At 57.2% G+C, this 16,550-nt stretch overlaps 1 protein-coding gene across 2 annotated transcripts in view; it reads right to left on the minus strand.

Moving 5' to 3' along the window:
• Positions 1-16,020, minus strand: part of OLFM1 (olfactomedin 1) — a 33,348-nt gene extending 17,328 nt beyond the window's left edge. Inside the window, exons 1-2 of one of the 2 annotated variants that reach the window (XM_056505296.1) lie at positions 15,469-16,020; positions 1,955-2,104 (exon numbers count right to left, since the gene is read on the minus strand). In XM_056505296.1, the coding sequence (XP_056361271.1) occupies positions 1,955-2,104; positions 15,469-15,534 (216 nt within the window). In that variant the 5' untranslated portion in view covers positions 15,535-16,020. Of the gene's footprint in view, positions 1-1,954; positions 2,105-3,925; positions 4,427-15,468 lie in introns of those variants that run through there. The other variant, XM_056505295.1, reaches the window with a different exon arrangement.
• Positions 16,021-16,550: the final 530 nt, after the last annotated feature.

Consider the following 16,550-nt stretch of genomic DNA (forward strand, 5'->3'; position numbering starts at 1 on the left):
CTGAGAGGAAGGATTGGCAGGAAACCAGAAATGGTTTCACCATCAGAGGAGGAAGTTGTCCCTGCTAACAGGGCCAGGACAAATAAACAAATAAATAAAGCTCTGTCTGGAGATCAAGCAGAATGTGATGACGAGCAGGACTGAGGTGATGTCTTGGTCTGGGTGCAGTCCAAGGTCTGCACTCAGCACCTGCCACGTGTGAGGCTGCAAGGACTCGGCGTGGCCCAGCCAAGGATGAGCTCAGAGAGCCAAACCTGGGCTGAACACTCTGTGCCTGCCCTCCCTCCCCTCCTTCACCTGCCAGGCTGCCCAGCCCTCCTCTCCAGCCACGGGAGCTGCAGTCCCTACCCAGATCCTCACAAACATGGGAGGCTGGCAGCTCTGAACCTCAACATTCCAACAGATTCTGCATGGAGATCTGCCCTGGAGAGGCTGTAATTGCTTTGTGTGCACACCTCATCATTTCCATACATAAATTCCACACCTGCTCCTTGGAAAATCCAAGCTCAATCCCCTCCTTGACACATTGTGCTGCTTCCTCTGCTGCCAGGGAGAAAGCAGGAGCTGAAATTTTTTTTCCCCCATCACAAAGGCAGGGTTAGAATGCCAGCTGAGGGAAGGAGGTTTTCAGGATTGAAATCCTTCCTGGGAAGCTGGGAGCTGTGCTCTGCAGTTGTTTTCACCTCCAGGGATTATGAGTTCAGCCTCCATCAAGATCAGATGTCTGGCACTAAGAGCCTGTTCCTTATTTTGGGGTTTTTCATTTAGGTTAGCGTGGGAGTGAGATGCAGCCAGATTAGCAGGCAGGTAACATATCCCACAACACATGCCCAGAGATCCTGCTCCTCCCTCACTTTTTACCCATTGGCAGCCAGAGAGCTGCATTAAAAAAAAACCCCACTGAGCACTTCCACCCTCCTGCTGTTATCCCAGCTCTCCCATCCCCAACTCCTGCCCATCAGCAGAGGGCATTGGGTCAAATCCTGATTGTTTAGAGTGGATGGAGAGTTCTGGGAGCACCTGTGAGCTGTTCATAAATCCTGCTGCATCTCAGGAGCAAATGCACCCAGGGCATTATTGCTGCAAGAAGGAAAAGCTTGAGTTGGGATTATTTTTAGCAGCTTCTGACAACCCAAAGAATTGTTTTAGGGCTGAATGTTTCCTGGCTGCCTTTATTGTCCTCAGCACATGGGGAAATCAGGAAAGTGGAGGTTTAATATTGTTAGAGGGAATTAATACAGCAGCTTCCCCCAAAGCAGCAGGATGAAAATTCTTTTGTCATGCACGGCACAGGCCAATATAGCATTAGGGGATGGGGTTTAATTATATATCCAGCACTGGAGCCAGCTCATATTTGCAAGTGGAGAGCACAATTTCACATGAAACAGCATTTCTTCACTGAAATCTATTATCTGGAAAATTTCTTGTTATTTGGGATGTTTCCCTAATGAGATTCTTTGATCTTTTTGGACAGCAGACTATTAAAAACTAATCAAGAGGATGTCAACGTTAGGAAGAAAACCACTGAGTGTCATCTGTGTGCTACCTGCTGGTGACAGCTTGCAGGGTTTTACTTGACCTTTTTAATGCCACCTTGCCTAGCAAAGCTTGGCTTTGGGCTTTTAATTCTCTCTCCTGTTGCTGAGTCTGCTTTGAAACTGCTTGTGCCAACACAATGAAAAAAGGGGATTTTTTAATTTTATTTTTAAATTTTTTTTTTTTTTTTTTTTTTTTAGAGATATGGTTCAATATTGGTGCTTTGATCTCAGCACTTTTCCCTCGACCTTAGGGCAGCTTTTCCTCTCAGAAAACACTTAGTAGATTTCTCCTCCTGCCTGCAGCTGCACACACAGCACGGAAAAGCCACCCCAAGGGGTCTTCCCTTAAAAAGCAAGGCTCAGCTGAGATTTTTACCCCAAACCAAACCATTTCTGCCAGAAGGGGCCAGATTTACCTTTTCTAGGAGTTGTCTCAGCTGCTTTGTCCTGGCATCACGCGAGCACATCGTCTGCTGAGGTGCCACCACTGTGCATATACAACGTCCCTCGCTGTCCTGGGCAGAGCTGTACACCTGCCAGCTTTCCTCTGGGTTGGTAGGCAACACCTGGTTAACACGGGGAGAGATGGGTTAGTTAATTAAGGGTTAATTAAACAGCCTGGCAGGGCTGTGGGAGCTGGAGGGGTGCAGGGAGCAGGATGGATGTGCTGGAGGTTCCTCCGAGAGCCCAGCCGGCAAAAATTCACTTGGAATGCAAAAATGTGGATTGGGGACGAATCAAAGAAAGGTCTGGGAGGGAGAGCAAGAGCTGAAAAGGGGAAGGTAACACAAGTGGGGAAGCGTGGACACGTGGAAAGGCAGAACTGTGAGAATTCCGGGTGCTGAGCACATCGGGGCAGGGACCCCGAGCGCTGCTGTGGTGACACAGTGTCCTTAGCGTGGGGACAGGGACGAGCCGAGCCCGCGGGGAGGGACAGGCTCCTGCCGGGCGCTGAGCTCGGCTCAGCCGAGTGCGCGGACACCGCTTTTCACTCCTTTTCTGAGCCACAGTTCCCTTTTCCCTGCAGATCCCCCGGGCGCCAGGAGCTCCCCGAACAGCCGCTTCCCTCCCTCAGTGCAGAATTCCAGCAGGGATGGGATGCGGTCCAGGACAGCACATCCCCCTCGGGATCTTAATTTTCCTTTGATCTCACGGCATAATCCATTATTTAATCCCAACCCAGCCTCGGAGCACTTTGAAGGCGTCCCCAGGCAGAAGTGGAAATGTTCTTTCCACCGCCTCACTCCAGAACAAATCACCTTGCAAATGCCCACGTTGACAGACATGCCCAGGCAGACGCGCAATTGGATTCTCTGGCTAAACCAACCGGGGAAAAAAAAAATAGTAATAAATGGATCTCATAAACCCTGACAACGCGGAAAAAAAAAATAAAATAAATGCCAGCTTCATTCACTCAGCAGCACAAGCACTACACGGAATAGTCTGGGCAGAGCAGAGCTGCAGCAGAGGCGTGCAGCCTGCTGGAGAAAGGTGCCCGATTTTCCAACTCAGGGCAGACAGACAGACGGACTGGAATGAATTCCCGAGCCCCCCGGCAGAGCAGGGACAGGGCGGTTTCCCGGCTCCGTCTCCATCGCAGCGCAGGAACCTCCCGGGACCCGCAGCCGCTCTCCCCGCGGCTTCCGAGCGGCCACCAGGGAAACTTCGCATCCCTTTGGCTGCGGGGGGCACCCGAGTCTCCCCCAGGCACGAACGAGGAGAGGGGAGAGGGAGAGATGCTCCCTGCACCGTCACCCCAGCTCCTGCCAGCACCCTGTCCCCATCCCCGCCCCATCCCCGCTCCCGCAGCTCCGCGGGGACACTCGGCCGCGATCCTGCCCCTCCCGGGGCGCTGCGGCTCCGGCAGGGGGGACCCTGCTGGCCACGGGGACAGCTGGGCAAGGAGAGGGGGACAGGCGGGCGGGGAGGGACAGGGCGGCGGCGGCGAGCGACCGCGGGGATGCTCCGGAAACCTGGGATGCTCCGGGAGCTTGAGATGCTCCGGGATGCGGGAAGCGGGGATGCTCCGAGATGCGGAGATACTCCAGGAACCTGGGATGCTCCAAGAGACTGGGATGCTCCGGGAGCCGGGGATGCTCCGGGAGCTTGAGATGCTCGGGATGCGGGGATGCTCCGGGATGCGGGAAGCGGGGATGCTCTGGGATGCTCTGGGATGCTCGGGGACGCTCCGGGATGCTCCAGGAGCTTGGGATGCTCCGAGATGCGGAGATACTCCAGGAACCTGGGATGCTCCAGGAGCCTGGGATGCTCCAAGAGACTGGGATGCTCCGGGAGCCGGGGATGCTTCAGGAACCTGGGATGTTCCTGGATGCTCCGGGATGCTCCGGGCATCCCTCCCCGTGCCCCGCCGCCCCTCCCGCACTTACTCCCGTGCTGCGGTCCAAGGTGCCGCCCGTGGCCGCCGTGAGTTTGGTGGTGTTGAGCCCCACGAGGGAGGGCAGCGTCTGCGACATCCAGTTGGTGATCATGGCCATGGTGCTGAGGACGACTCCAATCTTGAGTAAAGGCACAGACATGTCTGCGGGGGGGGCGGCAGGCACCCTTCATTCTGCACCGGCGCCGGGCTCCATGCCGCTGGGTTCGGGCTGCGCCAGCCGCCCGGCCGCCGCCGCCGCTCGCCGCCGGCCCATCCTCCTCCTCCTCCTCCTCCTCCTCCTCTTCCTCCTCCCCGCCGCCCTGCCCGGCGCTGTGCCCGCTGCGCCCGAACCGAGCGGGTCCCTCGCCCGCCGCCGCCGGGCGCGCCCCAGCCGGAGCGAGCGGCTGCAGGAGGCGGCACCGGAGAGGGGCGGGGAGCGCCCAGCCCAGCCGGGGACACTGCGGTGGGCGAGAGAGCGAGAGGGAGGGGACAGCGGAGTGCGGGGAGGGAGGTCTGGGGATGGGGGGAGCGCAGGGAGGGAGGGAGGGGAGGAAAGGTTTAGGGAGAAGAGAGTGGGAGGAGTGGTCTGGGGAAAGGGGAGTGGAGAGATGGAAGGAGGGAGAAAAAAGATTGGTGGAGAAAAGATTTGGAGAGATAAGGTCTCCAAATAAAAGGTCTTGGGTGTAAAAGATCTTGGGAAAGAGGAGTGAAGGGAAGAAGAAGAAATTATGGGGAGAAAAGATTTGGGGACAGGGAAGTGGAGGGAAGGAGAGAAAAAAAAAAAGATATGGGGAGAAAAGATTTGGGGAGAAAAGGTTTGCGGAGAGGGGGAAGAATTGGGGATAAAAGGTTTCCGGTGAAGAGGTTTGTGGAGAGGTAAAAGAATTAGGGAGAAAAGGTTTGGGGTGAAAGAAAATAATTGGAGAGAGGAGGAGAGACTGAGCAGAAGCAAACAGGCGTGGAGAAGGGAGAGAAAGGTTTGGGGACAGGGAAGAAGATTTTAGGAGATAAATTGGATGGGGGAGAGGAATGAGGAAGGGGGGAAATTGGGGGAGGAAGTGGAAGCAGTTTGGGGAGGTGGAAGGGATTTGGGGGAGGTGGGAGGATTTTGGGGATGAGGTGGAAGGGATTTGGGGGAGGTAATGTAAGGGATTTTGGGGGGTGTAAGGGATTTTGGGGAGGCTGAAGGATTTTGGGGGGCGCGGCTCCCCCGCTGCGGCGCTGTGTCGCCCTCTGGCGGCTGCGGGCGGCGCTGCGGGCCGGGAGCGCTCGGTGACCGCGGGGACACGGCGGGGACAGAGCGGGGACAGAGCGGGGATAGAGCGGGGATAGAGCGGGGACAGAGCGGGGACAGAGCGGGGAGCGGGGATGGAGCGGGGACAGAGCGGGGATAGAGCGGGGACAGAGCGGGGATAGAGCGGGGATAGAGCGGGGACAGAGCGGGGATAGAGCGGGGAGCGGGGATGGAGCGGGGATAGAGCGGGGATAGAGCGGGGACAGAGCGGGGATCGAGCGGGGATAGAGCGGGGATAGAGCGGGGACAGAGCGGGGATGGAGCGGGGATGGAGCGGGGACAGAGCGGGGAAAGAGCGGGGATAGAGCGGGGACAGAGCGGGGATGGAGCGGGGATGGAGCGGGGACAGAGCGGGGATAGAGCGGGGATAGAGCGGGGACAGAGCGGGGATAGAGTGGGGATGGAGTGGGGATAGAGCGGGGATGGAGCGGGGATGGAGCGGGGATGGAGCGGGGACAGAGCGGGGATGGAGCGGGAATAGAGCGGGGATGGAGCGGGGATAGAGCGGGGATGGAGCGGGGACAGCGGGGATGGAGCGGGGATGGAGCGGGGATGGAGCGGGGATGGAGCGGGGACGGAGCGGGGATAGAGCGGGGATGGAGCGGGGACGGAGCGGGGACGGAGCGGGGATAGAGCGGGGATGGAGCGGGGACAGAGCGGGGATAGAGCGGGGATAGAGCGGGGATGGAGCGGGGATGGAGCGGGGATGGAGCGGGGATGGAGCGGGGATGGAGCGGGGACAGAGCGGGGATAGAGCGGGGACAAATCCGGGAACGAGCGGGGATAGAGCGGGGACGGAGCGGGGATGGAGCGGGGATAGAGCGGGGACAGAGCGGGGATAGAGCGGGGATGGAGCGGGGACAGAGCGGGGATAGAGCGGGGATGGAGCGGGGACGGAGCGGGGATGGAGCGGGGATGGAGCGGGGATGGAGCGGGGATGGAGCGGGGACAGAGCGGGGACAGAGCGGGGACAGAGCGGGGATGGAGCGGGGATGGAACGGGGATGGAGCGGGGATGGAGCGGGGACAGAGCGGGGATGGAGCGGGGACAGAGCGGGGACAGAGCGGGGACAGAGCGGGGATAGAGCGGGGATGGAGCGGGGACAGAGCGGGGACGGAGCGGGGACAGAGCGGGGATGGAGCAGGATGGAGCGGGGATGGAGCGGGGACGGAGCTGGGATGGAGCGGGGACAGCGCGGGGATGGAGCGGGATGGAGCGGGGATGGAGCGGGGATAGAGCGGGGATGGACCCGGGACACAGCGGGGTCACAGTGGTCACACAGCGGTGACACAGCGGTGACACAGCGGGGTCACAGTGGTCACACAGCGGGGTCACAGCGGTGACACAGCGGTGACACAGCGGTGACACAGCGGTGATAGCGGCCGTGCCAGCACCAAGCCGCCGGAGCAGTTCACGCGGTGCCACCCGCAAGGACCGCACCCCTCCCGCACTGAGCCGCGGGCTGGGACCCCTGAGTGTCCCCGGTGGTCGCCAGGCCCCCGCGGGCTGTCAGAGCATCCCGCACTCCCCACTGTCACCTCCTGCCACCACCGCAGCTCCTCAGCGCGGGGCTGCCAGCCCTGCCCGCCCCGTCCCGGCTCCCGCCTCATTCCCAGCGCAGGGAATCCCTGCCCAGGGATGCAAAGGGCACACACAGTCTGTCCAGCCAGCCTGGGGTGTCACTCAGGTGTCCCCAAGCCATTTGCAGAACTGCCCCCGTGACTTCAGAGCCAAAATCTCAGACCAGCAGAACTCCACAGCTTGGAACTCCCTGTGCAAAGCACGCAGGAATGAATCCCTGTCCCTGTCCAGGGGACAGCAGTGCCATCCCCGGCTCTGTGGCACAGCCCCGACCCTGCCATGGGTGCAGGAGAGCCTGGCCTGGCCCTGGGAGCCACCACATTCCCCCTGGGGTCAGCCCAGCCCCAGAGCTGACCCCTCCACAGCTGCTGTCCCCATGCTCTGGAGGTTTTGCTGCCCCAAAACCTTGACCCATCACATCCAGCACCCAGGTGATGTGCAGAGCACATCCCAGCAGCAAGCCCCAAAACGCAAAAGCTGCTGAGCTGGCCTGTCCCACCTCCCCAGGGCTTGTCCCTCACTGGGGTGTGGGATCATCCCAGCTCAGCCAGGCTGGGCAGAGGGAGCAGGACAGGACAGAGGAGCTGTTCCTGCAGGGATCTCTGCGGTAGAGCACATTCAGCAGCTCCAGCAGGTGGAGAAGTGGAGATGGGTTTGAGCAGGAGCTGCTGCCAGGGCACATCCCGAACCTGTGACAAACCCGTGGCACAGCAGGGCACTGGCAGCTCAAATCCCATCCCTTCCCTTGCTCCCCATCCCTGCCCAGCTCCAATCCAGCTGCAGGAACCTGGCAGGGAACCCTGCTGCCCTCAGGATCCCACACTTTGTCCTGTCTGGGATGGCACAAACTGCTCCCACTGCGTGGAATCAGCTCCTCCCAGCCCAGGCATCCAAATTCCTTCCTCAGCAAAACTGCAGGGGGGGATCTGTGGGGTCACACCCAGCTGCTGCTTCAGGATCAGGGCAGGAACAGAAAAACCTTGAATGGCTTCCACCTTTTAGAGGAATTGCAGCTCCCTGCTCTCCCAGGTGCTGCTGCTGTGCTCAGCATCAAACAACAAACCATCCCCAGGTTCATTTGGGAATTTGTCAGTGGAGTTTATCCCTCACATTTGTCTGCTCCAGACACATACATGGGAACTAGCCCTATGGATGCTCCAGTATTTAAATAAGAATCTCTCCTGTGCCTTGTTCTGGATTTGGTGGGTTAAAAACCCTCTCCTGTGCCTTGCCCTGCATCCCACCTGGGCTAAAACCTCATTTCCCAGCAGGTGATTTCATTCACATTCCCTCCCAGTGGTAAAAGCTCCAAACAGCAAAGCAGAGGGAGAGGAGCAGCAGCCACAGGTCCCTGCTAAGGGCCCATTCCTGGGAATCTTCCCCAGGGTTTGTGCAGGGGGAGGCAGGCAGAGCTGCTCTGCTTCCCTGGAGAAAACCCCTTCATGTCAGTTGAAAGAGGAGCTGTACCTGTAATAATGGGGGGAAAAGAGAATTCCTGGGGGATTTTCTTTCTTTCTTTTTCGCCTGCTTTCAGTGTTTCTGAAAGAATCAAAAGCAGCACTTTTTTGGTTTTTTTTTTTTCTTTTTTTTTGTTGCTGCCAAGATTAAGGGAGTTAAGGAAAGGACATCAAAACGTTCTTCCAGACCTTTTTACAAAATTCTTAATGCATTAATAACCTGCCAGGGGCAGGGAGGGGGTCACAACCCTTCCCCAAGGCATGACCATGGAAGCTGAACCCATTCCAGCTGCCTCAAAGCAGAAATCTGATGGAAAAAGAGGCTCCAGGAGCTGCTGATTCCCTTTTTTTGGGGTGCAGGGCAGTGCAGAGGGAGGAATTGCTGTTTGCTGCAGTGGGATGAGGTGCATGGGGCAGGAAAATGACTTTTGTCACTCGCTGCCTGACACAGCTGACATGCCTCACCCTCATCATCTGCCTGGTTTTAAAAGCCCAGCGTGGTTAAAAAATAAATAAACTGAGCAAAAATCCAATTAATTCCATGTGGGACACCTGCCTCTGCTCCTGCTGGAGCACAGCACAGAAACCAGCATGAAACCAGCCAGGAAGAAACTCTGCTGAGCCACTCCCTGATGGGGCTCCCCAGAGCACAGCTGGATACTGGTCCTTAAAAAGGAAAATCCTTAAAAATCACCACATCTGCAGGAACCCCTGAACTGGTGGAGCTCACCTTCCTCCTGGTCACTTGGGGGTTTCTGCACAAAAAAAACAAGAAAACTCTGCTGCTGTCATTTTTTTTTTTGTTGTCCCACGAGAGCAGGGGGTGCCCCAATTCCAGGATTGTCCCCTCCATCCCTCTCCTGCAAAAAAAGCTGCTCGAGGAACAAAAGATTTTTTTTTTTTTTTTTTCTTTTGCATTCCTAGAGAAAAGGAGATAAAAAGCAGGGTCTGCTGGGTGGAAAATTCCTCTGCTGGGAGAATCCTGCGCCTAAAGGAGGGTCAGGGTGTGCGGCGGGGACGGTCCCGGGTGGCAGCGCGGGGACACGGCGGTCACTGTCTCCCTCTCCTGGCTGGCTCAGACACGAGGTGCCCGAGCCCCTCCTGCTCCCGAGTTTTCCCCAAACAGGGAATTCCTTCCCTCTGCACGATGCTGCAAACCACACCCGGCCGGGTGTGACAGCCCCAAACCTCGGGGGGTTGGGGACAGCCCGGGTGACACCAGCCCGGGTGACACCAGCCCGGTGACACCAGCCCAGCTGAGCTGGCTGCCCCATGAGCCCAGCGCCCCTCCCAGGGCTCGGGGATTTGCTCTGTGGGGTGTGGCAGCCCAAATCCTGCTTTCCCCAGCTCCTCCTCCCCACCCTGGCGAGCTGTGGGATGGGCTGCACGCTTTGGGGTCTGGCTGTGGAATTTCAGGGATCCTGCCCACAAGCTTGGATTGAGATTTCCCTGATGGACGGGCTCTTCCCATCCCTCCTGCATCCCTGGTTGATGCCAGGGATGCACACAGGAGAGCTGTGGGGAGGAGAGAACCCCAGAAATCCCCTAAACCCCAGGCTGGGGGCTGTGCCCCTGCACCACACAGCTCCTGTGGCTGCTGATGCTCAGGGCTGGGCACACAGAGGGCTCTGAGCCCACACACAGGGACTGCCTGGGCTCTGCCCTGGCCAGAAGGACGAGATTTCCCATCCCTCTCTCAATTAAAAAAACCCCAAAATCCCTGCAGCCTGTCCTGGGGGAGCCAACCCTTTGTCCCCATCCCCTCTGGGCCCTGCACAGCCTCCTGCTGCCCCTCAGCAGCTCACAGCCTCACTTTTCTCCTTCACTTTTGGGTCACAATTCCGAATATCACGAGGTTTTTGCCTGGTTTTTGTCACTTTTTTGCCACCACCACCTGCACAAGCCTCACTCCAGGAGATGGATGCTGTCACATCACAGAGCAAGTTTTCCTCTCACCGTGGGAAGGCAGAAAATAAAAGTGAGGGGAGGAAAGAAAGAGGCAATTTAAGAGCTCAAAGAGTGGCCAGGATGAAGGAGATCCCTGGCAGCTCCTGGTAAAGCTCTGTATGAAAACTGGGGCTGACTCCAGAGACATTTTGGGATCAGGCAGCACAAGGAGATCTGGAAAATGAGCTCCCAGCTCTGGACACTGCCTAGTCCTGTGTGAAAACCACTCTGAAATCTCTCCTTTCCTCTGGGAGAAACAGCTCTGGAGGGAAACATCCCCTTCATGGGGCTTCAGGTGCCTAAATCTGTTTTTAGCTAAAGCTGCTCTTGTATTAAGCTCAGGATTTCCAAGCAAAGCCCCTTCAAACCAGCCCAGGTTCCTGGTTTTGGATGCTCTGGTGGGGATGAGGATTTTTTTTTTTTTTTTTTTTTTTTTTTTTTTTTGGCACATTTCCCTGGGTCAGGCACACACCTCCAGTGCCAGGGTGACTTCCCAGGGGAGGATTGCTCTGTGTGCTGCTTTCTAGCAAACACAGCTCTGCTCCTGACCAGTATTGTTCCCCTGTCAGCATGGGGAGGGTGGGCTGGGAACAGGACTGGGGTCCTGAGCAGGGAAAATAGGTTCTGAGCAGGGGAAAAAAGGGTCCCTGGGCAGGGAAAAAAGGGTCTTGAGCAGGGAAAAATGGGTTCCTGAGCAGAATAAAGGGGTTCTGAGCAGGAAAGAAAGGGTCCCTGAGCAGAGAAAAATGGTCCTGAGCAGAGAAAAAGGATCCTGAGCAGGGAAAAAGAGTTCCTGAGCAGGGAAAAATGGGTTCCTGAGTAGGGAAAAGGGTTCTTGAGCAGAGTAAAGGGGTTCTGAGCAGGGAAAAAGGGTCCCTGAGCAGAGAAAAGGGTTCTTGAGCAGAATAAAGGGGTTCTGAGCAGGAAAGAAAGGGTCCCTGAGCAGTGAAAAATGGTCCTGAGCAGAGAAAAAGGATCCTGAGCAGGGAAAAAAGGTCTTGAGCAGAGAAAATGGGTTCTGAGCAGAGAAAAGGGGTCCCTGAGCAGGAAAAAATGGGTTCCTGAGCAGGGAAAATAGGTTCTGAGCAGGGGAAAAAAGGGTCCCTGGGCAGGGAAAAATGGTCCCTGAGCAGGGAAAAAGGATCCCTGAGCAGGGAAAAATGGGTTCCTGAGCAGGGAAAAGGGTTCTTGAGCAGAGTAAAGGGGTTCTGAGCAGGAAAGAAAGAGTTCTTGAACAAGGAAAAATGGTCCTGAGCAGGGAAAAATGGGTTCTGAATAGAGAAAAGGGGTTCTGAGCAGAGTAAAGGGGTTCTGAGAAGGGAAAAATGGTCCTGAGCAGAGAAAAAGGATCCTGAGCAGGGAAAAATGGGTTCTTGAGCAGAATAAAGGGGTTCTGAGCAGGGAAAAGGGTTCTGAGCAGGGAAAAAGGATCCCTGAGCAGAGAAAAGGATCCCTGAGCAGAGAAAAGGATCCTGAGCAGAGAAAAGGGTCCTGAGCAGAGAAAAATGGTCCCTGAGCAGAGAAAGGGGATCCTGGGCAGGGAAAAAGGGTCTGAGCAGGGAAAAAGGGTTCTGAATAGGGAAAAAGGGTCAGGACTCCAGCTGGAGGTGGGAGCAGGGCTCAGCTCCAGGAGAGCAGTGACAACCATCAGCTACAATCCACAAAAACAGGAAAATCAGGATTTTCAGCTGCTCCTGCCCCACATTTGGGATTTGCTGGCACCAAGGCACAGCTCTGAGTCTCTGTTTCTCCAAGCCCACCTCGCCCTGCCTGACTGAGCCATCCCCTCAGGTATCCCAAAAAAGCCACACATCCCAGATGGGCACCCCTGGGCTGTCCCAGCTTTGGTGGCAGCTCCAGCACAGCACAGCAAAGGTGACAATTCCCCCTCCCAGCTCCAGAAGGAGCTTTCCCCTCTGCCAGCACCTCTCTTTAATTCCCTCTGATAGTAATTAGTTTTGTATTACGTATGGTGCTAATACTGATTACAAGGACTGATAACTCCAGCAATAAATACAACCCAGGGCTGGAAATTACCTCTCTTTTTTTATTGGTTGGAGCTGAAGTGAGTGAGATGAGACACAAATTGGTTTATGAGACAGCTGCCTCCTGTTCCAGGCTGCAGATTTGCAGCTTAATCCTGCCCCCTTTCCACGTGTCTCCCTGGCAGGGGGAGGAAGAGCCTGGGCACCAAATTGGGCACTGGGAAGTTCTCCATGGGCAGAAGGGAGCTGGGCTGGGCATCACTGGGCCCTGGCAGGGCTCTCCCTTCCCTTTTCTTTTAGGAAAATCAATGGGGAAATTAACAGAATTAATATTTTTAGGTTTGTTTTTTTTTTTTTTTAACCCTCTTGCAGAAGCCCTAAATGTTTCACCTGCTCCAGGAAGGTGTGGCTTCCTGTGTGGTTCCCAAAATTACTGGGGGGGGTTGTTGGATGTGGGAGCACCAGAGCTCCTGAGGAAACTTTGAGGAGGTTTGCACTGAAATACCCCAGCAAAAGGCCAAGAGGACAGGCAGACAGACGGACAGACAGACAGACAGCAGCCCCTCTCTGCTGACAGTCCCGGCTGTCCCTCTGGCAGATCCCCCAGAGCAGAATTGGCTCTGCCCCTCCAGGGGCAGCAGGAGAGCTGCCCTGGGTGTCCCCACAGCCAGGACAGGGACAGGAGCCCCCACACCTCACCCGGGAAGGCCCAGCCCAGGGCTCAGTGCCCAGCCGGGGTGCCCAGAGCGCCCCAAACCCTGCCCCAGCAGCGGGGTGTGGTTCTGAGCGTGCAGAGCTCGGGCAAGGCACGAAGCAACTCGGGGAGAGAAAATCCCAGAGCGCTGTGCAGGTCCAGCCCTGCCCTTGGGGCACAGCGCAAAGAACGGGGGGTTTAGGGGCAGCTGAAACCACCCCCACCTCAGCCAGGGGCCCCCTGCATCTTCCTCCCTCCTGGGGGACCGGGATGCTGCAGGACCCCCCGAGAGCTGCCCCAGAGCGAGCACAGCACCCCCAGCCCCATTTCAGAGCCCCCATCCTGCCCTCCCCGGGGCTGGCACTGCGGCCAGGGACAGGAGGGGACAGCAGCAGCTCCTGCAGCAGCAGGGAGAGCTGCCCAAACCAGCACCCCTGCACCCCTGCACCCCTGCACCCCTGCACCCCCCGGGCACGGGGTGCCCCAGGCCCGGAGAACGATCCTGGCAGGGAACGCAGCCCGGAGCGCACGGAGCGGGGCTGGAGGGAGGGTCGGGGACTGCATCGGGCACGGGGACCGCGGAGCGAGGAGATCTGTGTGCCAGGAGAGCCAGCAGGGCTGGAGCAGGGACACCTGGGCAGGTGGGCACTGCAGGGATGGGGCAGAGTCACCTGCACAGGTGGGCACTGCAGGGCAGGAGCGGGGTCACCTGCCCAGGTGGGCACTGCAGGGATGGAGCGGGGACACCTGGGCAGGTGGGCACTGCAGGGATGGAGCGGGGCACCTGCCCAGGTGGGCACTGCAGGGATGGAGCGGGGACACCTGGGCAGGTGGGCACTGCAGGGATGGAGCGGGGACACCTGGGCAGGTGGGCACGGCAGGGATGGAGCACGGACACCTGCACAGGTGGGCACTGCAGGGATGGAGCGGGGACACCTGGGCAGGTGGGCACTGCAGGGATGGAGCGGGGACACCTGGGCAGGTGGGCACTGCAGGGATGGAGCGGGGACACCTGGGCAGGTGGGCACGGCAGGGATGGAGCACGGACACCTGCACAGGTGGGCACTGCAGGGATGGAGCGGGGACACCTGGGCAGGTGGGCACTGCAGGGCTGGAGCGGGGACACCTGGGCAGGTGGGCACTGCAGGGATGGAGCGGGGACACCTGCACAGGTGGGCACTGCAGGGCGGCTCAGCTAAGCCAGGCTTTAGCAGGGGCTCAGGCTCTGCCCAGAGCCGCGCTCCCCGTGCCCACCCCACCCAAAGCTGCTGCCGAAGTCGAGGTGCTGCAGCCCCAGCGGGAGCAGGGAGCAGCCAGATTTGTTTTTTCCTTTGTTCTTTCCATGTTTTATGTTGGAAAACCCTCCCGGAGCGGAGCCACGCTGGCAAGGCCGAGCGGGGGGCGGCAGCGGCCAGCCGCTGTGTGCAGCTGCAGGGACACCAGGTGACATCCCCGGCACCCCCGGCGTGTGGCCACCGCCAGCCCTGCCCGGGTGGTCCAGGCTCTTTGTCCAGCGCGGCGCATGCGCGGCCTCAGCATCCTCGCACACAATGGGCTCTCCTCCTTCCTCCCGCCATCCTCATCCTCTGCTTCACCCCTCAGCCTCCCTGCCCCCCGTTCCTGCTCAGCCCTCCTCTCTGCAGTTTAAGCAGCTCCCTGCTCCCCTTGCTGGGGGCAGCAGAAATCCTCCAGAAGGCTCCAGCGGCTCAAACTTCAGCACCAGGGCAGTGACAGCGAGAGCTTTGTCACTGGAGAAAGGGAAAAATGATCTCCATAAACATCCAGGATGAGAGCCCAGCTGCTAATTGCTCCTACACTAAGAAGCCTCCATTCCCCTCCTATTTATAGCTGCTTTTGCTTTCTTTCTTTCCTTTTTTTTTTTTTTTTTTTTTTGTGCTTCCAGGCAGCACCACAATCAACCCCACAATCTAGAGCATCCTCTTGCAATTACTTTTTTTCTTCCTTTCCTCAGCGGTTGGTGAAAAAAAAAAAAACAACAAACCGAACCAACAAAAGGCAATCCACCCTGCCTGCCTCTCCCCAGCCACCCTCGAGAAGTCAAATGGAGTTTTAATTCCTTGCAAGAGATGGTTTTTGGGTGCCTCCTTTCCTCCCCCCACGACTCACTCAGCACAGGGGCTGGGACGGGAAGGCAAAGCATGAAAATCCAGGCAAAAAAAAATTAAAAAAAACCAAATCAGGTGGAGTGGAGAGAAGGGGGATAAATAATCTACTCCCGTCTCCCAGCAGGCTGTCACAGATGGAACATCAAGGGACATTTAAATGTCACCCCAAAGCAGCACAGCCACCCCCAGACGAGGAGCAGGAGGGACAGCACACACCCGGGACAGCCCCAACGCCCGGGTGCGACCAGGAGAGGTGTCCCCGGCAGCCACCCCAACTTCTGCACCACCCCCGGTCCCCCAGCCCGGACCCCCACCCCGGGTGATGCCCAGGTGGGGCTGGCACAGGTGATGCCCGGGGGAAGGGGCTCGGCAGGTGCAGCATCCCAGATTCGCTGCTCTCAGAAAATGGCGTTGGGGAAAAAGGGAGAGGAGGAGGAGGAGGAGTGGGGAAAGGAAGAGCTGGACCTACTTGGGTGAGTTCTGTGCCCATCAGGATGAGGAAGAAGAGGGTCAGCAGCTTGCTTGCCGGTTGCATCTCTCGCAGCCCGTTCTAGGCAGCTCGCATACAGATCAGCTCCGGGCGAGCCTCCCCTGCGCCGTCCCCGAGCCTCGCTGCCTCCTCACTCCTTTATTCTTATCAATATTTTAATTTATAGACCAAAAAAAAAAAAATTAAAAAAAAAAAAAAAAAAAAAGGTAACGAAACGCTATGAAAAAAAAATCAATGAAAACAAAACAAAAAAAAAAGCCCCAGCCTGATTTTGCGGGTGGTTCTCAGCACCCTCGGGAAGCGATGCCAGAAATCTGCTCAGCAGAGCCTTCACTTTGCATATTTATTGGGATCCCAGTTTCTCTCCTCTGCTCTCGGTGCTGGCTGTCTGGTAATTTATTTAATTTTTTTTTTTTTTTTTTTTTTTTAATGGCTCCCCTGCTCCAAAGACATTAGCGAGGAGAAATTCAGCGGAGCACGCAGCGATTATCTCTGCTATTGCCAAAAGTTTGCCTGGAAAAGGGGGGTGATGGGGAGAGGACAGGGGATTTAAAAAAAAAAAAAAAAAAAAAAAGAAAAAGAAAGGAATTGGTAGGGCTGGCTACTAGCAGGGGATGGCTGTGGAACAGGATGTGACATCAAGTGAGGCGGGGGAAATTTAACTAAACACGGCAAAGGGAGAGGGGGAAAAGCAGGAGCGGGAGCGCGGGAGGCTGCGGGGACCCCGCGGGGAGCAGGGGGTTAAAAACACCCTTAACCCTTTCCTTAATTCCCGTCTTTAACCCTTCCTTGATCCCATCCTTAATCCCATCCTTAATCCCATCATTAATCCATCCTTAACCCCCTCCCTGTGCTCCCCCGATCTCCGGGGATCCCTCTGGTGCCCAGGGATCTGCTCCCCCCAAACCCAAACCCCAAACCCCAAACCCCAGGGATCTGCTTCACCCAAACCCCAAACCCCAGGGATCTGCTCCACCCAAACCCCAAACCCCAGGGATCTGCTCCACCCAAACCCCAGGGATCTTCTCCCTCCCAAAACCCCAAACCCCAGGGATCTGTCC

Source organism: Oenanthe melanoleuca, chromosome 17 (assembly GCF_029582105.1).
Source record: "Oenanthe melanoleuca isolate GR-GAL-2019-014 chromosome 17, OMel1.0, whole genome shotgun sequence".
NCBI classification, from domain to species: Eukaryota; Metazoa; Chordata; class Aves; order Passeriformes; family Muscicapidae; genus Oenanthe; species Oenanthe melanoleuca.